The 25224-nt window shown below is 40.4% G+C and overlaps 1 protein-coding gene across 2 annotated transcripts in view; it reads left to right on the top strand.

Annotated features, from left to right (window-relative positions):
- ARB2A (ARB2 cotranscriptional regulator A) overlaps nt 1-25224 on the top strand; it is a 272494-nt gene that overhangs the window by 29070 nt on the left and 218200 nt on the right. For both annotated transcript variants that reach the window (XM_066181284.1, XM_066181283.1), the window contains exons 2-4: nt 314-438; nt 3653-3754; nt 6362-6462. In XM_066181284.1, coding sequence (XP_066037381.1) covers nt 378-438; nt 3653-3754; nt 6362-6462 — 264 coding nt within the window. In that variant the 5' untranslated portion in view covers nt 314-377. The remainder of the gene's footprint in view (nt 1-313; nt 439-3652; nt 3755-6361; nt 6463-25224) is intronic.

Below are 25224 nucleotides of genomic sequence, written 5' to 3'. Positions count from 1 at the left end.
TTTGAACTTGCAAGTGTTGTGCTTCTGTAGAAGGCTTATTGTTTACTGATGCTGCATTAGAATCACAAAAGAAGTAGTTTTGATTAGGCAGAAATCCTTTTAGGATTAGGGAGAGGTATTGCTCATTCTTGTGAACTTGAATCTTTAACCAAACTTGGTCAGACTTTGAGCTTATAATACTCAGATTTTTTTTATTATTTTTTTTTTATTTTTTTTTAATTTTTTTTTTTTGGTGCTGTAAACAGTAGCGGACAAGAGCTCTTGAAGGAGAAGTCAGTAAATTTATTCATTTCCAACTCTTGTTGTTTTTCAGATTGTCCTTTGAATATTAATCTACATTTACCACAGTATTTCAAAGTTTGTTGATAGTTGGGTAAATGATGGCTCAGCTCCAGCAAGGAGGTCCAGATGAAAAAGAGAAGACAACTGCATTAAAGGGTATGAGTGTTTTTCACCTTTTCGTTACATATATTGACATTCCAGAAATTATTGTCAAGGAAAGGAAAATAATATGGTATAGTTATGAGTTAGAGCTTGGGAATTACAATAAAAGAAGAGACTTGTAGTGTACCTGGGCTAGTGCTTATTGTCTAATGGTGTGTCCATTTATGAATATTTTCATAAGGTGGTATAAAACATAATGGTATGTGGTAAGGAGTAACAGAATAAACTATTCATTGCTTTTTAAAATTTTCATAATTGTCCTTTTAGAAGGTTGGTTGGTGCTCTTGTGTCCTTAGTTTTCAGAGGTTTTGCTTTTGTTTCATAGATATACAACCATATTACAGCTTTTAAAAAATCTCTTGAACTAGGATGCTAAAAGGGAAGAGGCTTTCAGGACATTGATTTCCATATTGGTTTTATAAAGGTCCCTTTGTATGTTTTAAAAATAAACTGGTCTAAATCACTTAGAGGGAAAAATAAATTACATAAATGGCATGTTTTACATAGTGGCTTTCAGCCTTGGAAGTACATGAAGTTGGTTAGACCCACAAGTAAGCTAACCACAAACATTAATGTAAAGTGCTTGCATCACACAGTTGTATTCTAAATTGTCATTCAAAGGAGAAAAAATAACACAGCTTGCCAATCCAGTGTACATCCTGGATTTCTATCAAAGCATTATTAGAATGCGGTGTTCCATTACATGTGATGATAGATGGTATTTCTTCAGTTGCAACTGAGTTTTTGTGAAGTATTTGGTAAAAATCTATGTAGTGCTTTTATCAAACTTCATGCCAGTTCTGTCCAATTAGTATCTTTTGAGGAAGTTATAGCTTAGGTTTGGAAATAAAACTCCCATTTAATACAAGGCATTAATTTGATTATCATCAAGGATTAGTGTCACTGATGTGATCGAGTGATTTTTCATTTAGCTATAGAAGATCTCCTGTAAATCACTGTTTCCAGCCCTGTTAAATTACCTCAAATTGAGTTGGAAAGTCCAAGACCTTACGTGAGAATGGTGGATCAGATTTGGAAAGAATTGCAAAGTTGTAAGACACTTCAGATAATTTCCATTTGAAAAGTTGCACAAGAAGGAAGTGGCCGTGCCAGTGGTTGCAGCTCAGAACAGGCGCAGTCTTCCTTAGTGACTGATGAAAGCTGTAAATCATGACAAGCTGTACATACTGTGAATTAGCATAATATACTTCAGATACTATGGTCCTTGGTACTCAGGAGTTTGTTATTTTGTTGTAGAGTGACACTTCTGTGTAAATACATCTCCAAATAGATCACAGAAAGAAGTTATGGAAACTTGAGTGAAATTGTATTTTAGGGATGTAATGTGACTGGAGTCTCCTGACCAAGGAGAGAAAGATACGCTAAAGACTGTTTGCTACCTTGATTTTGTCAAAGTACACAGGAAGAAAGGACACGCTTTTCACATCCAGTTGTGGGAGACTTCTTTGACAAAATTCTTTTCTTTTTCCATATCATTTGGTTGAGAACCAAAGGAGCTTCTGCTGAACTTTCAGAGGACAGTGCACAAGAACAAACACATGATTTCTTGCATTAATTGAATTTCTTGGGACTTACTATTAAACAGATGTGGTGTAAAATGAGCTGTGGCTGAGAAAACCATATTTAGAATTATCCAGTCTGGTGTTATACAGACATTTAGATACCACAAAGATACTCAGAAACCATGATACTTGTTGGAAAGAGGTTGAATTTTAGCACCCATAGTTGATGGCTTTTGATTCTCCAGCTTTGTCCAGTGGAATCACTCAGAAGGAAGAGTTGGCGACAATCATGGATGCTGGAATAAATGTAAAGTGAACTCGAAGAGTTGTAGAAGTGCAGATCAAGGAACTCTCAAGAATGTTGACGATAGTTTTCAGTACATTTTAAACAGTAGAAATTTCAAACTGTTGAATGTATCAATCCTAATCTTAGGTAATGTGGGTAGCCTACTGGCAACAAGACCAAGCAAAAATAGTGGTAAAAAATATAAATATAATTGTTTTAAGTAATACAAAGATGTAACCGTAAGTAATACAAAGATGTAACTACAATACATAGTTAGTGACAGATGAAATGTAAAGAAAATGAGTCTTTTCAAACTGTTTTCTTTTCTTTGAGCTACAGCATTGGATAATAATAAAGGTAAAAATCAATATACTTTGTACACCTAATGTATTTCCTTGGTAACACACATTATCTTGGTTTATTAAATAATAATAGTTCAAAGTCAGTTTAGCACTCCTGAGCAGAATGTTTGCGTGGCCTTCAAATTCATCTGATGAAGAAGTAGGAATATATATTTTGGTAAAATTGTGCTGAATTGTTTCTTGATTTTTTTTTTTAAATTAATAGTCAGAAAATATGTTAGAAGCACAGCACTGCAATGAGGAGGGGAGAGCTCATAGTACACTATTTCCTGTGTATACAGTAATTGTTTGGTAGTTACATGTAGATGTAAAGATGTCCCCATAAGTTTGCCTCTGGTTAAAAGTAAATCCTTAAATCTAGGGTAGAGAATGTAAATTATGCTAATTTTAGTGTACTTGCATTGGTGACTGCAGGCTGTACTAGGCTGTACAGTCCTGATCTGAAAAGGATGTTCATACCATGGCTTGCTACAAAATGGATGGGAGTTTTATCCATCTTGAGAGCTGTTAAAGGAGGTGATTGAGAGAAGGATTCAGGTCTAACAGTCTGGGTATCGAAGGAAGGGCTGAGGACAGGTGTGGTCACACAGCTGGTAAATGCCAGTTAGATGATGTGCATCAGATAATGTGAACTCCTCAAGAAGGCAATCAAGATTCTAGCAATGATTTGAAGCTGAAGCTAGAGAACTTTATGTTAAAACCATAATGCATACCCCAGAGACTTATTTTCTGCCATTGAGGTAATGAATCATTGAAACAAATCGCTATGTCATTGGTGACTTCCCTGTCTCTGGACATTTTTAGATTAACATAGAGATAAATGGTGGGTAAATAAATAAATGAGCGCATACAGGGGCAGTGAAGTCCAGCATTTGAACTTTGAAAGGATTTCCCCTGTCAGTTTCCTGTGTTTAGGAACATTGGGATAGTCTTCTGCCTATAAGATCTACAAATCTCAGCAACACATTTTGTCAGTGTTAAAAGGGAAATAAAAGCCACTGCATGCATTATGTAATTTTTTTCTTTTCCTTTTTTAGATTTATTGTCTAGAATAGACTTGGATGAACTAATGAAAAAAGATGAGCCACCACTTGAATTTCCTGATACTTTGGAAGGATTTGAGTACATTTTTAATGAAAGTAAGTCATACATGCTTTGTAAAGACTATACTTAGAATAATGTTGAGAGGTTATCAGAAGTTGAATTATACCTTATAATTCCCTATTAAAATTTCATACTTTCCTGTTAGGAATAAAATTTTAAACTTCAGTGCTGATAGACTTGTAAATCCAAGACCTGTTTTTTATTTCATATGATTTTCACAAAAATCTCTCATTTCATACAACATTGCAGAGTTGTGCTGGGCCTACTTTATGACTTCCTGTTTTCTGTTACAGAGGTGTTGATACAAAAATTCTGAAAGTAATTTCTGTAGCATTTAAAAATCAGAATTAAAGATGGTCACTCATTTAAGGAATGTTTTATTTCCTGATTCATTTTTATGGCTACAGAAGAAGTTGTTTTCCAGATAATAGTTTGTCCCAACTTTTCCATTAATACCAATAGGAAAACACCTATGTGTATTGATAGAAGAATAAGGAATGTGATAGACTGTCTCTTCTGGTGTGGAACATAAGTTTGCATTGCAGCCAAGTGTGTGATGACTGCAAGCAAGTACTTCCAGTTAGCTCAGTCTGTGTGTTAAATGACTTAGCATTTATAATTTCCAGTGCATGCATTTTAAAATCCAGAAAAGAAATGAGCCTCTGAACTAAAGTAATACCAGACTGCAGGTAGTGATCCTTTCAAGATTGTTTAAAACCCATAGAACAAAAGGGAATGTTTACAATTTTACTTCTTTAGAGCACCTGCTCTGTGAACAGGAACTTTAGTTTCTAAATCTGCCTGTTTTACATCTTCCACTTTTAAAGAAAAAAAATAGAGCTTTTCTTTAAATGATAGTCATTTATGCAACACTTAGCTTTTCAATACCCTGATGGCTTTCACAGGAAGGTACTTAGAGACTAAAAGTGTCATGAAAGTGATGCTCTTTCTTTGATGGAAGGAGTTCAGCTCTGTCACTTTTCAACTCCTTATTTTTAGATCTGCACTGTGTCTACTGTCTTCCTTACTGACTTCAGAGTTAATGGTTCATATGTGGCTGATAAAAAGGGCTGAAATTTGAATTTTGGGGAGTGAATTATGTTACTGAATATTCCATTACTAACCTCACAGCCTGAGTGATTTCCACAGAATGGAGGAAAACCTATTACATATGCTAAGGGTCAGCAAAGCAAAATAGTCACCATTTTGCTTCTGTACATTTAATTCAAATGTCCAGTCATGAATTTTTTTGTCCTAATCATGCTTCTTTTTATGGTGGAAAAGTACAGAAGTTTTTTGCCAGATTATTTAAATCTGAATAAGGCAGAGGTTCCAGAAAGTCAAAGGAAACAAACAGCAGATATTTGTTACTTGTGGCAAGAGCCAGTTTATGTACTGTTGGATGGCATATTTAAAGAGTATGTATCTGAGAAGGAGCTGCTGAAAGTAAAGTTATGGTGAGCAATGTGAGAAGGAGGATGTTTGAACCCAGGACAGGGATAGGAAACTGCGGAGAAATACTTCCTTGGGATCTAGTACATGAGGTAGGTCTGGAAAAAAAGTTAAATCAGCAGATAAGCATAACTGTTATAGACATCAGATTTTAAATATTTTATTTAAAGCATCAGGAATCTAAGTGTAAAAGTTCTGTAAATACATGGACCAATCAATTTCTTTCTATTCAAGAGGAAACATTATGAAGAAACCTTTGTTTCATCATGCAGACATTTAAGCATTCAGTTTACTTGAACATATCCCTGTTTTTAATGTTGCACTGATATACTGCAGTTTTGTAATACTCTGAGATCATAACTTGTGTTTTGACTGATAGGCTGAGACATTGTTGGTAAAATTCTTGTTTTTGTAGTGGACTTCTTACTGGTGATCATTTTATCATTATCATTGTTTTAATGCAGTGCTTGTCTGCACCAGTGGTTGCGTATGCTGTTATCTTTGGCTATTAACAAGGCCAACTACAGGAAGTTACAATGGAATGTAAGAGTAGAATGTGGTTTTGCTCTACACAAGCATTCTGCTTTATTCTACTGTTGTAATCTCAGTGTACCGTAAATCTAGGAGATCTTACTTGATTTCACTGTGCCTTGGGGTTAAGATATTTCCTCTAACTGTGGACATGGTTCTTTTCAGATTAGCTTAGAAAGTTGTTAGGCTTGAAGATAAATCTTTCCCTTACTTCCAGCTTCCAGCCTCTTTTGTATTTGCATTTATTTACAATGCAGTTAGTTTTGAAGTAGAGGATTTGTAGCTACAATTTAATCACCTGAAGATTAACTAATTTTTAATTAACTAAATATTAACTAATGTTTACATTTCACTGTTAATTCATCAGTTGAGACATAAATATGTCTTGTGAAGCAGTTTGGCATTTGATATCTGCATGCAATTTCACTGTCATAATTTCTGTTTAGCTTAATCTAGCAGTACATACCATAAAATCGGAGTAAGTAAAATTTTTTATGCTACCATAGTTTTCTGTTGAAAAGCCTATAACTGAAAATGAGGAAGCATTTGTAATAGCTTGAGTTTTAGATGTAGACCTCTTTTAAAATTTTCAGCAATTGTATGTGTCTTACTTTTAGTGAAGAAATATATTAACTGTAATGATTCTGTTTCTTTTACAGAAGGACAGTTAAGACATATTAAAACTGGGGAGCCATTTGTTTTTAATTATCGTGAAGACTTGCATAGATGGAACCAAAAGCGCTATGAAGCTCTTGGAGAGGTACATAATTTGTCTGTGTGCATGCATGTGTATATATAACTATGTGTATATGTGCGTGTATATATCTATGTGTATGTGTGTATATATATAAGTATGTATGTGGATGTATATATGTATATATATGTGTGTTCATGTGCTATGGGTTTTGTTTTGTTTCTCTGTAGAAGTGATACTTTTACATAAATAAAGTTTTAGTGAGGCTTCCGTCATTTAACAGAAGATATTTTGGAATATACTCCATATTAATGCTCTAACAGTGATTTCTATCATTTACTATATAGCTTTGGGTGTGACTTAGATTATTGTTTGAGTTTAGTATATCTTCATAATAGAATATCATCTACCTACATAAGTCAGAAATTATACAGTGCAGTATTTTCTTTAACCTTAGTCACCTCATGGATTACAAAGCTGTGACATTTTACTTTTTGGCTGAAGATAAATGCATTGATTGGTTTTCTCATATTACCAGGAAATACCAGGAACCACTAAATAAAATAAAAATCTAAAGATGAATTTATTAAATATCTGTTGGCGTATTACATATTTGGATGTTACTGGTACTTCCTAAGCAGTTCAGCCCCCCATTGCTATCTGCTCACTTCTCACTGTGGGATAGGGAGAGAATCAGAAGGGTAAAAGTGAAAAACTCACAGGCGGAGTTACAGTTTAATAGTGAAGTAAAAGCTGTGCACACAACCTGTGAACACAATAAGAAATCAATTCACTTCTTCACATCAGCAGGCAGATGTATGGCCATCTGCATGAAAGCAGGGCTTGTTCGTGCATAATGGTGCCTTAGGAGTACAAGTGCCTTACCCATACAGTCCTGGAAGGGGTTTGGGTTGGAAGGAATCTTAAATGTCATCTAGTTCCAAGCCCCTGTCACAGGCAGGGACACCTTCTACTACATGATGTTACTTGAAGCCTTGACCTTGATAGGGGCATCCTCAGCTTCTCTGGCCTGTCTTCCAGTGCTTCAGCATCCTCACAGTCAAAAATTTCTTCCTAACATCGATCTAAACCTACTCGCTTTTGCTAGGTTTGAAGCTATTGCCCATTGTCCTATCACTCCACGTTCTTGTCAATAGCCCTTCCCAGTTCTCTTGTAGCCCTTTTACTGGAAGGTGCTGTAATGTCTCCGTGGAGCCTTTTCTTCTCTGGGTTGGACAACCCAAACTCACTCAGCCTGTGTTCGTAGAAGAGGTGCTCCAGCCCTCTGGGGGTCCTCTGTACTTGCTTGCTCAGCCAGTTTCATTTCATTCTGGGCTCTCTGCTGAATGTGCTGGAGCTGCCCAGCTGTTCATCCTGCCAGAGCTTTGTTACCAGGGACTGATGAAGCTTGCTCTTCATCTTCTCCTCCTCGTTCCTGCAAGAGCTGTGGCCTGGAGTAGACAGTGGTTGGGCCTACTGCAGGTGCTTCTCACATCTTTTCACTTTGTATACTTTTCCAAACAAATGAATAGTGCTGTGTGTAGACAAGGAATGTTGTGTCTACATAGTCTAAGTTAATTGATACACATTTCTTCTGAGAGGAAGTACTGTTGCATGGCCTACGTGTATGGACAACGTGTATGGACATTTGTGTGTGTCTACATTGTCCAGTATTCCCATTTTCCAGATGTGTGAGTTGGACAAGCAGGACTCTAAAGATCAGTATGTGGTTTCTGTGCCACCACACTCTCCTATGCTTATTTGGAGATACACAGCAAATTTCACATTCTGTGCATCTGAAAAGTGTGAAAATAGCTTCAACCCATAGTAGTATGAAAAACTTCGTGTGATTTTTTGGTGTACTTGTTTTGAGAGTGGAGGTCTTATATTTGTGATCTGTGTTTTGCATTTTGCCTTAGTTAATGTCATTCTCCATGTTCAAGTTAGAATGATCTTTGAAAATGCACTTCATTTATATTGCTAGGTAAAAGGCAAAGAAGGCTTAAGGTCAGGTATCTGACAGAGAATTGTTTTAAATTGTCTGTTTTATGTTTTTAGAGAAAAAAAAAACTCTTCTGTGTTTCAGTCTATTTCTGCTAGGTGCATTGTACCACATAGTTATTCCAATAAGCCACAAATTTATAGATGTTCCCTTGCCTGGTTTTGATGTAGTTACTTGGGAACACAGGAGATGCTGATCCTTTGCATTTATTCACATAACTAAAATCTTGTTTTGTGACATAAATTAATGAGTCACTGATGCAAACGTTAAATAGTATCGGAGTGGTGTATCACCCTCTGATTAGCTGTTTTGTAGTCTAAGGTGAAGATGTGTTTAGGAAAGTGTGATAGCTTAAGGAGCAGTCGTTCAAATGAATTGTAAAGTGGTGTAGTAAAATCTGCCCTTAGGCCTTTCCTTTGAAACATCATCCTTTGGTTGTAGGAGTTCTTTAATGTGCATTTAGGGTTCAGTTATGTAGCTGGTCATCCAGTGAGATGATGAAGTAGCTATATGAGTATGACTGAAAAAAATTGTTTTATGTATTGAGTGTTTTCATTGTTAGCTCAATCATTGCATGCTGATTTTCTAATTTTTAAAGGATATATACATCCTGCACAAAACAACTTTTTCTACTGTGCATATATATATACACACATACACGCACGCACGTGCACACACACACACACACACATATGTATGTATGTATGGTGTGGACTGTTTTTAATGTGTGTCCTGGGTTGAAGTCTATTCTATCACCATCTTCATGAACTGTTGAAACCAGGTGAGGCAGTGCTCCCTGCCTCCCCCACTCTGGCTTATCTTCTGTTAATGGGCCCATCAGCACCTTTGCTACAGAGCTCACAGATAACCCCCTCCTGGACTACCTCCTGTTAATGGGCCCATCAGGCCTTATCACATGACTCACCATCCCATTGTGAGATGCTCCGCCCAGAGGGAGAAACCAAGCATTCCAGCCTGGATATAAGCTGAGACTCTGAACACCAGAGGGGCGCTTACCCACTGGATTCCCAGAGGACCCGAGCTACCAGACCTTTCTACAGGATCACTGCTTCAGGAAGACCACCTCATCTAGACTGCTTCCATCACTACGCTCAAGTTGTATTCTGACTCTGTCAGTGGTGTTATGTATTATTGCATCTATTTTATTTTACTTTCTTTCCTTTTTTTCCTATTAAATTGTATCTCTGACTTGGAGCCTCTCATTTGTTTTGCCTTCAAACTACTACATTTTTGGCGCCCAACGTGGGGCACAAGGCACTGAGAAAAGTCAGAATTACAATTTTGTATTGAAGAAGACACCTGTTCTCTATGATGCTCAACATGCTTACATGTGTCTTATATCTATCTCTCTATATTTTTCCACAACTGGGGCACTATCTGCCAGTCTTAATGCTCCTGCGTAGACCAGGGTATGGTACTAAAATTGCTTTACTGGTCTATTATGTCCATTGCTTGATAAACTCCGAGGCAATGAACATTATTCAGAATATACACCCACTTTTGTTTTCTTGTTCTGGTCTAGGATGCTACATCTGGGGCCTCAACAATCTCACCCAGCCCCTGTGGGGAGGGGTGAAGAATGATTTTTTCCAGCTTTTCAGGCATGACACAGCAGTTTTTGAAAATATGGAATACCCTCTGGATGCCAAGGACAGCATGATGTTGTTATTAGTCCTGCTTTGTCTTCTCTGCACGGCCCGCACCATGCTTACACTACCTAGTGTGATACAGCGTGTTCTGGAGGAAGAGAGAAAAAGAAGCAGAGCAAAAATATCAGTGTCTACACAGAGTGTCACAGAGGCGAAAGGAACCAAAGGCAAGGCAACAGTGTCCTCATCTACACAGACCCTCACAGAGGAGAAAGAAGCCAAAAGTGAGGCAACAGTGTCCACATCTATGCAGACTGTTACAGAAGAGAAAGGGACTAAGGGTGCCATCAGCATCTCCACACAAACCATCACTGAACCGGAACAGCCTAAACCAGTAGCAGTTGCCCCCGTTCAGAAGAAGAAATCAAGGACCAAATCAGTCCGCATAGTGACTGATGAGGGTGCAGCAGGACCTTCACAATCAGCAGAAGAGACAGAGACAGAAATCATCACTCGCTCTCTATCTCTGGGTGAGCTGCGTGACCTGCAAAGGGAATTCACCCGCCAGACCAACGAGTCCATCCTGACCTGGCTGCTCCGCATCTGGGACGCTGCAGCCAATGACACCATTCTGGATGGAAGTGAGGCCAGGCAACTGGGATCGTTGTCCCGGGATGTGGTCCTTGACCAGGGGTTTGGGAAAAGCCAAGAACCTCTCAGCCTCTGGCAGCGATTGCTAACAAGTGTGAAGGATAGATACCTTTGTAAAGAAGACCTCCAAGTGCACCAAGGAAAATGGAACACAATAAAACAAGGTATCCGATGCCTGAGGGAATTGACTGTGTTGGAAATCATTTTTTCAGAAGATGAGAGATTTCCTAAAAACCCAGATGGTGTCCAGTGCACATCACGGATGTGGTTGAGATTTGCACGGCTTGTACCCGAGATGTACTCACGTTACCTGGCAACACTGCAATAGAGAGAAGGTGAGGACAGGGTAGGTGTCTTGGCTAATAAACTAAGAATTTACGAGGACACTGTCACTGCTCCAGTTCGTACCCATGTCTCGTCTGTGGAAACAAGACTGGCTGAGCAAGTCCGGAACTTGATTGAAGAAGGCCATCAGAAACTGAAAAAAGAACTTAAGGAAGAAATTTACCATATCCAACTGGAGCCAATGAGAGTCTCTGCCATTAGGAGCAGGCGCTCCCCAGCCAGGGAGAGAGGATACACACCACGAGGTAACCTCTGGTCTTTTCTTCGGGAGCATGGAGAAGACATGAGGAAGTGGGATGGAAAACCCACCTCCTCCTTAGCAGCCCGGGTATGTGAACTGAAAAGAGAAACACCTACCAGAAAGAGCCCATCTAGAATCAATGTTGCTCCAATCTCTCATGCACAGAACTCCAGACGGTACAAGAATGATGATATGACTGATCCTCTTGAAGGAACCTCAGAAACATATTTACAAGAAGAGAGCAATGTATGCCATGACCAGGAATAGGGGGGCCCTGCCTCTAGCCAGGTAGAGGAAAGGGACAATCGGATCTACTGGACTGTGTGGATCCGATGGCCTGGAACATCTGACCCACAAAGATATACGGCTCTGGTTGATACCGGTGCTCAGTGTACTCTGCTGCCATCAAGGTATGTGAGAGCGGAACCCATTTCCATTTCTGGGGTGACAGGAGGATCCCAGGAGCTGACTGTACTAGAAGCTGAAGTAAGTCTAACTGGGAAAGAATGGCAGAAACACCCCATTGTGACTGGTCCAGAGGCCCCATGCATTTTGGGCATAGACTATCTCAGAAATGGGTATTTCAAAGACCCAAAAGGATACCGCTGGGTTTTTGGCATAGCTGCCCTAGAGACAGAAGGCATCAAACAACTAAGTACCTTGCCGGGACTCTCAGACGACCCCTCTGCTGTGGGACCACTGAAAGTTGAAGAACAACAGGTGCCGATCGCCAGAGCAACAGTGCACCGTCGGCAATATTGCACCGACAGAGACTCTGTGGTCCCCATCCATAAGATGACTGGTGAGCTGGAGAGCCAAGGCTCGTTCACCCTTTAATAGCCCTAGATGGCCCGTGCATAAGTCCAGTGAAGAATGAAGACTGACAGTGGATTACCGTGGCCTGAATGAAGTCACACCACCACTGAGCGCTGCTGTACCAGACATGTTGGAGCTTCAGTATGAGCTGGAATCCAAGGCAGCAAAATGGTATGCGACCATTGATATTGCAAATGCCTTTTTCTCCATTCCTCTGGCAGCAGAATGCAGGCCTCAGTTTGCCTTCACCTGGAGGGGCGTGCAGTACACCTGGAACCGACTGCCCCAGGGGTGGAAGCACAGTCCCACCATTTGCCATGGACTGATCCAGGATGCACTGGAAAAGGGTGAGGCTCCAGAACATCTGCAATACATTGACGACATTATCATGTGGAGAAACACCGCAACAGAAGTCTTTGAGAAGGGAGAGAAGATTGTTCAGATTCTCCTGAAGGCCGGCTTCGCCATCAAGAGGAGCAAAGTCAAGAGACCTGCTCAAGAGATCCAGTTTCTGGGAGTGAAGTGGCAAGATGGACGGTGTCAGATTCCCACCGAAGTCATCAATAAGATCACTGCAATGTCTCCACCGACCAACAAGAAGGAAACACAAGCTTTCCTAGGTGCCATAGGCTTCTGGAGGATGCACATTCCCGAGTATAGCCAAATCGTGAGCCCTCTCTACCTGGTTACCTGCAAGAAGAACAATTTCCACTGGGGCCCAGAACAGCAGCAAGCTTTTGCCCAGATCAAGCAGGAAATCGCTCATGCAGTAGCCCTTGGCCCAGTCAGGATGGGATCAGAGGTGAAGAATGTGCTTTACTCTGCAGCCGGGAGCCATGGTCTGTCATGGAGCCTTTGGCAAAAGGTGCCAGGTGAGACTCGGGGATGACCACTGGGGTTCTGGAGCTGAAGCTACAGAGGATCCAAAGTCAACTACACTCCCACAGAGAAGGAAATCTTAGCCGCCTATGAAGGAGTCCAAGCTGCCTCAGAGGTGATTGGTACTGAAGCACAGCTGCTTCTGGCACCTCGACTACCGGTGCTGGGGTGGATGTTCAAAAGAAAGGTTCCTACCACACATCACGCCACCGACACCACGTGGAGCAAATGGATCGCCCTGATCACGCAGCGCGCCCGTATTGGGAACCTGAATCGCCCTGGGATTCTAGAAATTATAACAAACTAGCCTGAAGGTGAGACCTTTGGATTATCCTCTGAAAAAGAGGAGGAACAAGTGACACGGGCCGAGGAAGCCCCACCATATAACCAGCTACCGGAGAGTGAGAGACGATATGCCCTTTTCACCGACGGTTCCTGCCGAATTGTAGGTGCTAACCGGAAATGGAAAGCTGCTGTATGGAGCCCCACACGACGAGTTGCACAAGCTACCGAGGGAGAAGGTGGATCGAGTCAGGTCGCAGAGCTTAAAGCTGTCCAGCTGGCTTTGGATATTGCTGAATGAGAGAAGTAGCCGAGGCTCTATCTCTACACTGACTCGTGGATGGTAGCTAATGCTCTGTGGGGATGGCTGGACCGCTGGAGAAAGGTCAACTGGCAGCGCAGAGGGAAACCCATCTGGGCTGCTGAGATTTGGCAGGACATCGCCACCCGAGTAGAAAGGCTGACCGTGAAGGTTCGACACGTAGATGCGCACGTACCCAAGAGTTGGGCTAATGAAAAACATCATAACAACGAGCAGGTGGATCGAGCTGCCAAGGTGAAAGTATCTCAGGTTGATCTAGACTGGCAGCACAAAGGAGAATTATTCCTAGCTCGTTAGGCTCATGATGCCTCTGGTCATCAAGGGAGAGATGCAACATATCGATGAGCTTGTGACCGAGGGGTAGACATTACTATGGACAGCATCTCCCAGGCTATCCATAACTGCGAGACCTGTGCTGCGATCAAACAGGCCAAGCGAGTGAAGCCTCTGTGGTATGGCGGACGATGGTCAAAGTATAAGTATGGAGAAGCATGGCAAATTGACTACATCACCCTTCCCCAAACCCGCCAAGGCTAGCGCTACGTGCTCACCATGGTGGAAGCAACCACTGGATGGCTGGAGACCTACCCTGTGCCTCATGCTACTGCCCAGAACACCATCTTGGGCCTGGAAAAGCAGGTCCTGTGGAGACATGGCACTCCTGAGGGAATTGAGTCAGACAACGAGACTCATTTCAAGAATGGCCTCATAAGCACTTGGGCCAGAGAACACGGAATCGAATGGATATACCATATCCCATATCATGCACCAGCTGCCGGGAAGGTGGAACGCTGCAATGGACTGCTTAAAACTACCCTTAAGGCACTTGGTGGAGGGACCTTCAAAAATTGAGAAATGAACTTAGCAAAGGCCACCTGGATGGTCAATACCCGAGGGTCCATCAGTCGAGCTGGTCCTGCCCAGTCTGAATCCTTGCACACAGTGGATGGAGATAGGGTCTCTGTGGTACACATGAGAGGTATGTTAAGAAAGACTGTTTGGATTAATCCCACCTCGGGCAAGGGCAAACCCATCCGTGAGGTTGTCTTTGCTCAAAGACCTAGTTACACTTGGTGGGTGATGCAAAAGGATGGAGAAACCCACTGTGTACCACAAGTAGACCTTATTTTAAGTGAGAACTGTGTGTAGGATTTCATTATATATATATATATGTGTGTGTGTGTGTAGTTTAAGGAAGGTATTGATTTGGGATGATGTAGATGGTAATAGAATAAGGGGTGGATAATGTCCTGGGTTGAAGTATATTCTATCACCATCTTCATGAACTGTTGAAACCAGGTGAGGCAGTGCTCCCTGCCTCCCCCACTCTGGCTTATCTTCTGTTAATGGGCCCATCAGCACCTTTGCTACAGAGCTCACAGATAACCCCCTCCTGGACTACCTCCTGTTAATGGGCCCATCAGGCCTTATCACATGACTCACCATCCCATTGTGAGATGCTCCGCCCAGAGGGAGAAACCAAGCATTCCAGCCTGGATATAAGCTGAGACTCTGAACACCAGAGGGGCGCTTACCCACTGGATTCCCAGAGGACCCGAGCTACCAGACCTTTCTACAGGATCACTGCTTCAGGAAGACCACCTCATCTAGACTGCTTCCATCACTACGCTCAAGTTGTATTCTGACTCTGTCAGTGGTGTTATGTATTATTGCATCTATTTTATTTTACTTTTTTTCCTATTAAATTGTATCTCTGACTTGGAGCCTCTCATTTGTTTTACCTTCAAACTACTACAATGTGTTTTACTGATTTTAAGAAATGAGTGTACTCCTTATGGTACCAGCATAATTCTCTCTTTCCTGGAGAATTAATGTATTTCAGTTTGGCTATCCATGGGGGTTTTTTGCTGATAAAAGTCATGAATATACTATCTGTAGTGTTCTGCTGTTTTTCTGATTGTGTGGAAATTGATTGTTGAAAAATCAAAATGGTTTTCCTACGTCTTCTCTCCTTACATCTCTTTATACTTCATTCACTGATCAGTTATTTCAGGCACACAGTTTTTTCTGCCGCCTTTTGATATGTGTTGTTAATAGATAATTCAGTGAACTGTTCATAATTTTGTGATTCTGGTTCAGTCATTGCTATTGTGGCATTGAATTTTGTAGAGAGCTTCTCCATTTGCTTTTTAAAATTAAAATGGCAACAGAAGTGCATAGAACATAGTGTTGCAGCTGCTTCAAACTGATGATTAATCCATGTGGCAAGTTTGAAGTGGGATTGAGAAAAAATTTGTGACAACGGTTTAGTTGTTGCAGACATAGCATTCCAGTTCAAGCTCTCAGTTTAAATTTTTTTTCTAGCTTTGAGGTACAAGGATTTGGATTCAAGATTAAACTCCAGATTAGACTCATGTGATATGTGTCCCCTTGCATTTTAAGTAGATGTGTGTGCCTATTGTTTGTGCTGCACTTGCAGCTGATGGCTGCTGAAATTGTCAACAGTCAGCTACAGACCCTGCCTTATCATTACACGGAAATTAGCTAATATCTGTTGCTGGGACTTTACCTTTGATTTTGCCAGTCACATAGGTTGTGTTGATAATGAGATTTTGCATGGGAAAAGTGGATGTCGACTTTCTCTTTCCATACTCACATAGTATCCAGAGTATCCCTAGCATCAGAAGGCACGTATTGTCTGTTGCTTTGCATCTATCTTGCAGCCTAAAGGCAGTTATAATTCGTTGATTACTTGGAGGCCATTGAACACCGGCATTAATATTTTTGGGAGTGCCATCATTGATGAAGAGACTTTTGCCTGTACTGATGGTTTGCTTCTCTACCAATGTCTTGTAAAATTCAAAGAGCATTTGTAAATATGTAGATTATAATATGGATCATGACATAAATGTCTCTGCTGTGATCTTATTCCAAGTTAATGCCATGTCTTGTAATTGCAGCCTATCTGACCTGCAGAGGTCTGTAGGCAGGTAGCAAAAGAATTGAGATTTTTTTTTGCAGTCACCATAGTATAGTATTTTGTATTTATAGAACAGATATGTAAAGCAAAGAAATAGAACACTTAAATCAGAAATTCCTGGTTTCATGTATGGTAAGATACAGTTAATTTTATGTCATCAGAGAAGTCTTATTCCACTAAATAAACTGTTTTAAAGTATATTCACAATGTTAGGTCCAGCTCATCAGAAAGTAGATTGCCATCAAGGCTAATATTAAAGTAGTGTGACTGGGGTAAGTATGTAGAATTATGACCTTGACAACACATCATTAAGATGGCTAAGTAGTAAAATCGGATTTTTTTTTCCAGATCTCCTTTAAGTTAAAGAACAGCTTGGTCTCAACATGATTTAAAAAAAAAAAAAAAAAGCATTCATCTGCTACTAATTTCCTCCTTGGTTGCAAATATCATTATTTGTTTTGATGACTGAGAGGCTATTTACATAGCACAAATGAAAGCATAGAGCAGCAGAAGAGGACATGTAAGTTAATGAAGAAGGAAGCATTAAGTAGTCTGCATTTGAAAGGATAGCTTCTTGAATGAATAACCCAAAATCTGATGATAGGCTGCACGTGCACCTGATAGTACTTAAGGTCCAATCTTGCAGCCAAAGCTCATGTGAATAAACTAAATAGGTCTGATCTTATGAATAAGGGCTGCAGGATCAAGTTTCAAATAAAATGTGCAGATGATTAGTAGAAATCCTTACTTTCAGTAAACTCTTAGTTTCAGTTTCTTTGCAGTCTATCATTGAACATTCCTGATTTTCTCTGGCTAGCAATGCCATGGATCAAGCAAAATTGCTTGTGTACTTTGACTTCTTATAATGTGTTTGCTGTTGGTTATTTAGTGATTGGAAGAATTCTTACTGAGTCAGTGAAATAAATTTGTAGTGATGTAATGTATCATTGGATTAATGAACATTTGCCTTTATGGAATGCCTGCTTGGCTTGGGCTATTGAAGAGGTTTTTCTTTTCAGAGATGAGATGCCAAATAACAAGGTAACAGGTGTTAGAGGTGAAGCATGTGTGAATTGAATTTTTTCAGTGTCTTGTATTACAGTCAAATAAGGGTGAACTTCCATGGAGGTTACAAAAGGGCTCAATAAAACTCTTTCTAACTCCTGTTTCAGAGGGAAAGTGAAAACATTTAATTCAAATATCTCCCTTGTCCTTATTTTTGAAAGTGATTACTTTCTGTTTTGTGTGAGCTCCTTTGATAGTGCTATTTCTCTGCAAGTTACGCCCCGTTTTGTTGGTTTAGGAGTGGTACTCTTCAGTTCAGTGCTCCCACTGAGGCACTCAAGCTGTGTGCTGCCTCCTTCCTTCTCCTTCCCTCTCTTCTTTCCCCTGTGATAGGATGGAGAGGAGAATTGGGGGCAAAAAAAGTAAAGATCATGGACTGAGATAAGAACTATTTGCTGGAAACAGCAGTGAGATAAGAAAACTAATAAAAACAGCAAAAATAATAATAGCAGGAGTGTACAAGAGCAAGAAAGTGATTTCCTTGCAAGAGGCTTATCGTGGAGGTCTGACTCATGCAGTCAGGCTCCCTTGCTCCAGAAGTGAGCTCTTCCCTCTTTGTGGAAAATAAGAGGGAGCTACAGAATAACCTTTGGGTCCTAGCAATGCCCCTGCTCTGGCTGCTGCAGAAATGAATCCTGTCTTGGCTGGAATCAGGACATCCATCTATGAATGAACATTGCAGAAGGCTTTTTCCTTTAGCAGAATTTTACAGTGGAGTCAATGTCACAAAAAAATTTCGAATTACACCTCTTCTTGAGTACACATCACATTTCCTCATCCATCTCCATTACCCACGAAATGTACTCAGGTCCTTAAACAAAAACAATCATATTGATGGGTTTGTCTTTGTTTGAGGCAGGACTAATTCAAACTGTCACCCCTGATAGATTCCTCATATGTACAATGGTAACTCTGTCCCTTCTGTGGTACATGGGGTTTTAACTGGGCAGGGTCAGCTAGACTGGAGCCTGTAATGTTAACTAACTATGTAGTCTTCAAATAAATGTAGATCCCGGTGTTTGAAGTTCCCACCACCCATTGTTTTCAATGTGGTTTTAACAGTCAGTTGTTTCATTCAACTTTGCCAGAGGCTGGTGCATGACAGGGAATATGATACCCACTCAATACTCTCTGACCCTGGTGTCTATGAGGCTGTTTTTGAAATCAGTTCCATTGTACTGATGTCTCTTCCTGGTCTTAAAAGCTTGAGAGCCAGACAGGGTTAAGGGATAAGGGGTTTTACTTTGGTATTTTAATAAGGATCCTTATAGTGCACACCTTCACCGAAGTGGGATGTGCTGCAATGCACCCACACGATAGATCGCCTATACGATTTAGAGACCTTATAAATTAGCATATCTAACAAGGCCTAGATGAATGATGTGATATTTCCCCATTTGAGGAATTCCCCCCTGGATGGGCCAAATCTCTGGTTTACAGGATATGTCCTAGAGAAGACCTTGGTTTCTCAAGATAGCATAGGGTTTTCCAGCCTACTACTATGAGGCATCTAGGATGTTTTGTCTCCTGGCCCAACAAAGTACTAGGGCTATGCTAAGTTATCAGACTTAAGGAATTACAAGAATCCATGATAAGAATACTGAGGATACATAAAAGTTATATAAATGGTATATAAAAGAAAAGGCAAGAAATCATCTTGGCATCAGTACAGCTCCGTTTTTTCTGGGGTGCCGTGTTGTCGCAGGACTTGCTTTTTGAGGTGCGAGATGGTGTTTCAGGCAGTGGTGTGAAGCACTGGGTACATCTCCAGCCATCCAGGGGTTCTTTACATCACTGTCAGCACTCAGGACGTGCCTTGGTGGGTTTGCGTGAGTGCAATGTAATTAACCTGCCAAACCCATGGTATTTGTATTTCAACCATCATCCACCACACCACAGGGGCTGTACCTGCTTGGCCTGCTTGATCGCAGTGCATGTTTCAGTTATGGATCACCTGAGAAATAGCGTCCATTGTTAAATCCACCCCAAAGTTAAGCCATGAGCCCATCTGTATTGTTACATCTCTTCCCTGATGGCCTGAGGCATCATGGGCCCACACAGCAGCAATAATTCACCCTTATGCTGCCAGTCCAGGTCCACCTGAGACACTTTACCTTGGCAGCCCAATCCACCTGTCCATTCTTAAAATGCTCTTCAGTAGCCCAACTCCTGAGTGAGTGTGCATCTACTCAGTCTTTTACAGCTAGCTTCTCTACCTGGCCAATGATGCCTTACCACAGTTCATCAGCCCAGATGGGTTTACCTCTGTTCAACTAGTTGGTCTTTTTTCATTGGTCCAGCCACCCCCACATTGCATTTACTGTCATCCACAAGTCAGCGCAGAGGTAGAACACTGATCATTTCTTTCATTCAAAGATATCTGAAGCCAGCTGGATGACTTTCAGCTCTGCAACCTGACTTGATGCACCTTGTTCTTCCATAGCTTCTGTGACTCACCATGTAGAACTCTATACAGCTGCTTTCTGTTTTCAATGTAGCCCAACCATACAGGAGGAACCATTGGTGAAGAGATCATACTGCTTTTCATTTTCTGGTAGCTAATTATATGATGCGGCCTTGTCAGCATGTGTAACTTCCTCCTCCTCCTCTTCTGATGATAATCCACATTTTTTGCTTTCAGGCTGATTCATGATAAATTCCAAGATCCCTGGGCAGCTGGTGTTTGCTATTTAAGCTTTCTGTGTGATCAGAGTGGTCCAATTACTCCACACAGTATCAGTGGCATGATGTGTGGCAGGGACTTTCCCTTCAAACATCCATCCCAGCACTGGCAGTCAGGGTGCCAGGAGGAGCTGTGCTTTGGTGCCCATCACTTTGGTAGCAGCTCAAACCCCTTCATAAGCTGCCAGGATCTTTTTCAGTTGTGATGTAGTGGGCTTCAGATCCTTTGTATCCCCAACTCTAGAACCCCAGGGTTCTTCCTCTAGTCTCCTCAGGTACTTTTCCAGAGACTCCAGGAAGGACCATTCTCTCTGGCTGCAGTGTAGACCACATTTTTCATATCGTCTTCTCTTCGACTGGCTCCAGGGCTACTGCATGAACATTCTCCTGTTTGATTTATTCAAAAGCTTGTCATTCAGGAGACCACTCAAAAACATCCTTCTTCTAGGTCACATGATAGAAAGGACTCACAATCTGACTGTAATCTGGAATATGCATCCTCCAAAAATGCACAGCATATAAGAAAGCCTGAGTTTCCTTCTTGCTGGTTGGCAGGGACATAGCTGCCACTTGGTTGACCATGTCCATTGAAATCCAGTGATGTCCATTTTGCCATTTTACTCCCCAGAAAGAGAATTTCCTGGTCCCTTGATCTTACTTTACTTCACAGCAAAAGCAGCCTTCAGAAGGATTTGGATTATGTTCTCTGCTTTCTCATGAACTCTCCCTGCTGTGTTCTCCCATGTGATTATGTCATCAATGTAAGTGCTCTGGAGCCTCACCCCTTTGCAGTACAGTCTGGGTCAGTCCAAGGCAAATAGGGGGCCTGGGTTTCCACCCCTTGCACAGCCAGTTCCAGGTTTACTCAGTGCCCTTCTAGGTGACAGCAAACTGTGGCCTGCACTCATGGCCAAAAACATGGAGAAGAGCACATTTGCAATGTCAGTGGTGGCACCACTTTTCTGCCTTGGACTCCAGTTCATGCTGAAGTTACAGCATGTCCGGCACAGCACCGTTCAGTGGTGGTGTGACTTCCTTCAGGCCATGACAGTCTATGTCAGTCTCCACTGGACTTACACACTGGCTGTATGGGACTATTAAACAGTGAGCAAGCCTTACTGGCCACTCCCTGGCTCTCCAGGACCCATCTCATGTCTGGGGTTCAGTCCTGGCTGGCGCAATGTTGTCAATGGTGCACTGCTGTGGTAGTGGTTGGTACCTGTTGTTCTTCAACCCTCAGCAATCCCACAGCAGAAGGGTCCTCTGAAAGACCAGGCAAGGTATTCAGCTGTCTAACTTCCTCTTTCTCCACAGCAGCTCTTCCAAAACCCAACAATGGGTTGCCTTTTGGGGTCTTTGAAATACCCTCTGTTACAACTTGCCCTTGAAGGTGAGAGTAGTCCAGGTTCTTGCTGATAGACCCCATGGAACAGATTTGAGTAAAATGACACTGAGTCATCAGTGTTTTTAAGAATATATAAGTAGGTTTTATTTTAGAACAGTTTTGTTATAATGGAAAGCAGACATGTAGCTCATTTAATTATCATTATTGTCTTGTTTTAAGATAATTTACGAGGGACACTGTAAAATGAGTTACCTGCCCTTAATTTAACCATAAGGAGAAATTAATATGAGTAGATATAAGTGAAAAAATTTAACAGTTTACTGAAGAAATTGAATAGCAACAGGCTAAAAAATAACAGGGTTTTGTTTTGTTTTAATATAGAATAATGGCAGTAGTATTAATAACAGAAGTTTTCGAAAGAGTGATTTACATGTAAAATGCTCACTGTGGAGCCCAACCACGGCAGCCATGGTACCCCAACCAGAAGAGACCTCCCTGGAGGAGGGTCCCCTCCAGCTGGCCTAGCAATGATGTGAGGTGATATAGAATAACCTCTGGGTCCCAGCCATGCCCCCTCCGGGCTACTGCAAAATTAACCCTGTCCTGGCCAGACCAGGACACCCATCTACTAATGAATATTGCAGAAGGTTTTTTACTTCAGCAAAATCTTCCAGTGGAGTCAATGTCACAGAAGAAATTAGAGTTTCAGTGTCTGGACAAAAATAAAAAGGTAGGCAGAAGAGAGAGATTAGCCAGGATCTTTAAAATATGTGAATGTATGATCTCATTTCTTACAACACAGAGAGGAATCTATATGGAACCGAGAATCTTGAGTGTACCAGTTGAAGGAAGAGCCTAAATGAGCCCTGTCACTTTATGGACAGCAAGGGCAATTATGAATGCAATAGCTTAAGAGTCCATGCTGTATCCATGCTGAATTTGTTAAAGGGCTTTTTTTGTTTGATTATTTTCAATTTTTGCTAGGTAAGTGTGAAGTAAAAAAATGGCAATTAAATAAATGAGATAAAGCAAATAAAACTGGGGCATGATAGTGAATTTCTCTCTAATAGTAGTTCCTAAGCTCTAAGTAATAAATTTCTAGAAAGTTCTGATCCTTTTACTGGTCCCATTTCTTAATCAATGTTTTTGATAATAGGGAAAGCTAGTAGAGGCAGCTGAAAAATATTTAAATTGTATGTATACGGTCCTTGTAATTTTATGAAGATTTGAGCTTTTAACAGTGCGTTAATTTTCAGCATTTCTTTTTTCTGAGTGAAGTAAATGGACAGCTAGGATTCAGGACTACTTAAGAGTACCTACGGAAATTTAGATATGAATCTTCACTACATGCAGTATATTCATTTGCATATGCTAAATCAGCTTTCAAAATCTGGTGTTTGTGAAGACTTTTTAGTGGAATGATTATGTCAGATGTGCTTCAGTGAACTAGTTTGCAGGCAGCAATTGGCAGTAGGTTGGTTCGTCAGAGTAACACAACAGTTCTCGAAAGGTTCAGATAGTTTTGTAATTATTGTTAGCATGATTCTGGAAAGAAATGATGAGGATCTCATAAACCCAGATGGGATTTTTTTACATTGTTGATAAATGCGTTTTACATTTTTAAATTGATAAACAGTGAAAAGCAGAAAAGATACAATAAGGCAGATGGTTGTTTATAAAGCACTTGTAAGTTGCCGCAATTCAAAGAATGGTACTAACTGTTAAAAAGAGGACAAAAATTGGAGTAGGGGGAGTGTTTCAATGAGTTCATCATGAGCTTTTTAAAAATAAAACCTTCAGCAGCTTTAGTTCAATTAGAACCATTCTTGCCATTCTGGGTTTACATGCAAAAGTTTGAACTCTCAATTCTCAATAAACTTTTGTACCAGCCATTTTGATGTAGCTGAAATTAAAGCTAAAGCTAATCTACCTATATGTATCCATTTCTTTCTTTTTCCTTTTTTGCAGTTTGAAAAAAACCCAAAATTTATTGCACAGCAGAATGAAATTGAATTATCATTGGACTTAATAATTGTTTCCATTTAAAAAGAGTGACCACAGTAACAAAATCAAAATCAGCAGAGATTTTATAGCAAGGAAGAAAAATGGTAGCTAGCTGCCTTGTTTTCTGTTCAAGGAGTAGTGAAAAAAAAAAGATTTTTTAACAACTATGTAACCAGAATGAAGATATATTTAAATAGTGCTTAGGCAGAACAACAATCAGTATGTGTGATGAAACGAATTGGTGCACCTTTCTCTTGTGAATGTTTAGGTCATGTTTCCATTGGTGATCTTAAAAGCTTCCATGAAAGATCAAGTATTTTCCTACTTTTTCAGCATGAGTTTTTTGAGAAACAGATATGTAAATTTACTGCTGTTATCAAGCGGCTCTTCTAAAATATGTTTATTTTCAGATGCAGAACTCTAGAAGAGCTTATTCTCTTTCACAGGATTTTCAGCTTTTGTGTGATAAAGACTTCTATGCTTTCTGTATTTTCAATAAGATTCCTATACATTTCATTTTTTTCTGGGAATATTTTATTAACATTTAGCAGAGCAGTGATATTGTCAGTAAAGCTGTATCAGTTGTGTCAGTCCTTAACAGAAATAATTTGTTAAGTTGCAAAGTTACATCAGCCTGATCAGATGAAAATATGCAGACTGCCTTTAAGCAGTTACATCCTAACCATGACTATAGGTACAGGTCTATCTGCATACTCTAATGATGGAACTTCCAGGTATAAAGGAGTCTCTGGATGAAACTTACTCCGGTGAAGTGCAAGAGCTAACCATGGTAAATGGAGCTAGGCTTACACTATGGCTGTGAAGCTGACTTCTAGGGCAGAAAATATGCTGGTTTTCAGGTTTTGTAAGGTGGCCATATATAATGATTCAATTAAGTTTTGTGAAGTTCATAAGAAAACTTCAGAAAAAACACCACAAATCCTCTGTAGCTGTTATCTAATTCTCTGGGAAGGGTACTGATTGTCAAGACTGTTACAGTCAGAATGTGACAAAGAGAGAAGAAAGAACAGTAGTTTTAATCTCTTGCTCTATAGTTAAATCCAAAAGAATTAATTGCTCTAGGCAATGTTGGCCTACTTTTATACCAGTTCATCATAATATTTAAATTCTGTGAAAAGTTTCAAAGCTCTTTATGTACAACTGTCTTCTTTCGATTTTTGGTACCAAACATCTGTGCTTTCTACATGCTGTCAGTTTTAACCTTAGCCTTAATTATGGGACAATTAATTTCAAGCTATTGCTCTGAGTGAAGTAAACATTTAAGAAGGCTTTACAACTGGTCTCAATACTTAGCTCTAAAACTCTACAGGGAGTTTGTAGGTTTGGTCAGGACTAGTGTTCTTATGCAGCTTTCAGTATGTGTCCTTTACAACAGTGGTTTCTAACCTGAGGGTAAGCACACGAGAGAAAGCAACTAGGAAAGCAAAACCACAACTACTTAGCAATCCATGTCTTTACGAGAAAAACTTGTAAGGGTCTGCACATTTCAGGTTCCAAAATACAGGTCTTCAAGAAATCAGAATAAGGTCATCCTTCAGTGAGAGCTTGTTTCATTTAAAGTGTGTGCACTTTAAATATCAAAGCCATGCTTCTTTTAGGTGCTCCTGTTGATATGGATCCTG

The sequence above is a fragment of the Chamaea fasciata genome, unplaced genomic scaffold, assembly GCF_029207755.1.
Source record: "Chamaea fasciata isolate MVZ Bird 193981 ecotype frontalis unplaced genomic scaffold, bChaFas1.0.hap1 SCAF_4, whole genome shotgun sequence".
NCBI classification, from domain to species: Eukaryota; Metazoa; Chordata; class Aves; order Passeriformes; family Sylviidae; genus Chamaea; species Chamaea fasciata.
Note: the sequence above shows the minus strand (reverse complement) of the source record. Positions and strands in the feature narration are given on the sequence as shown.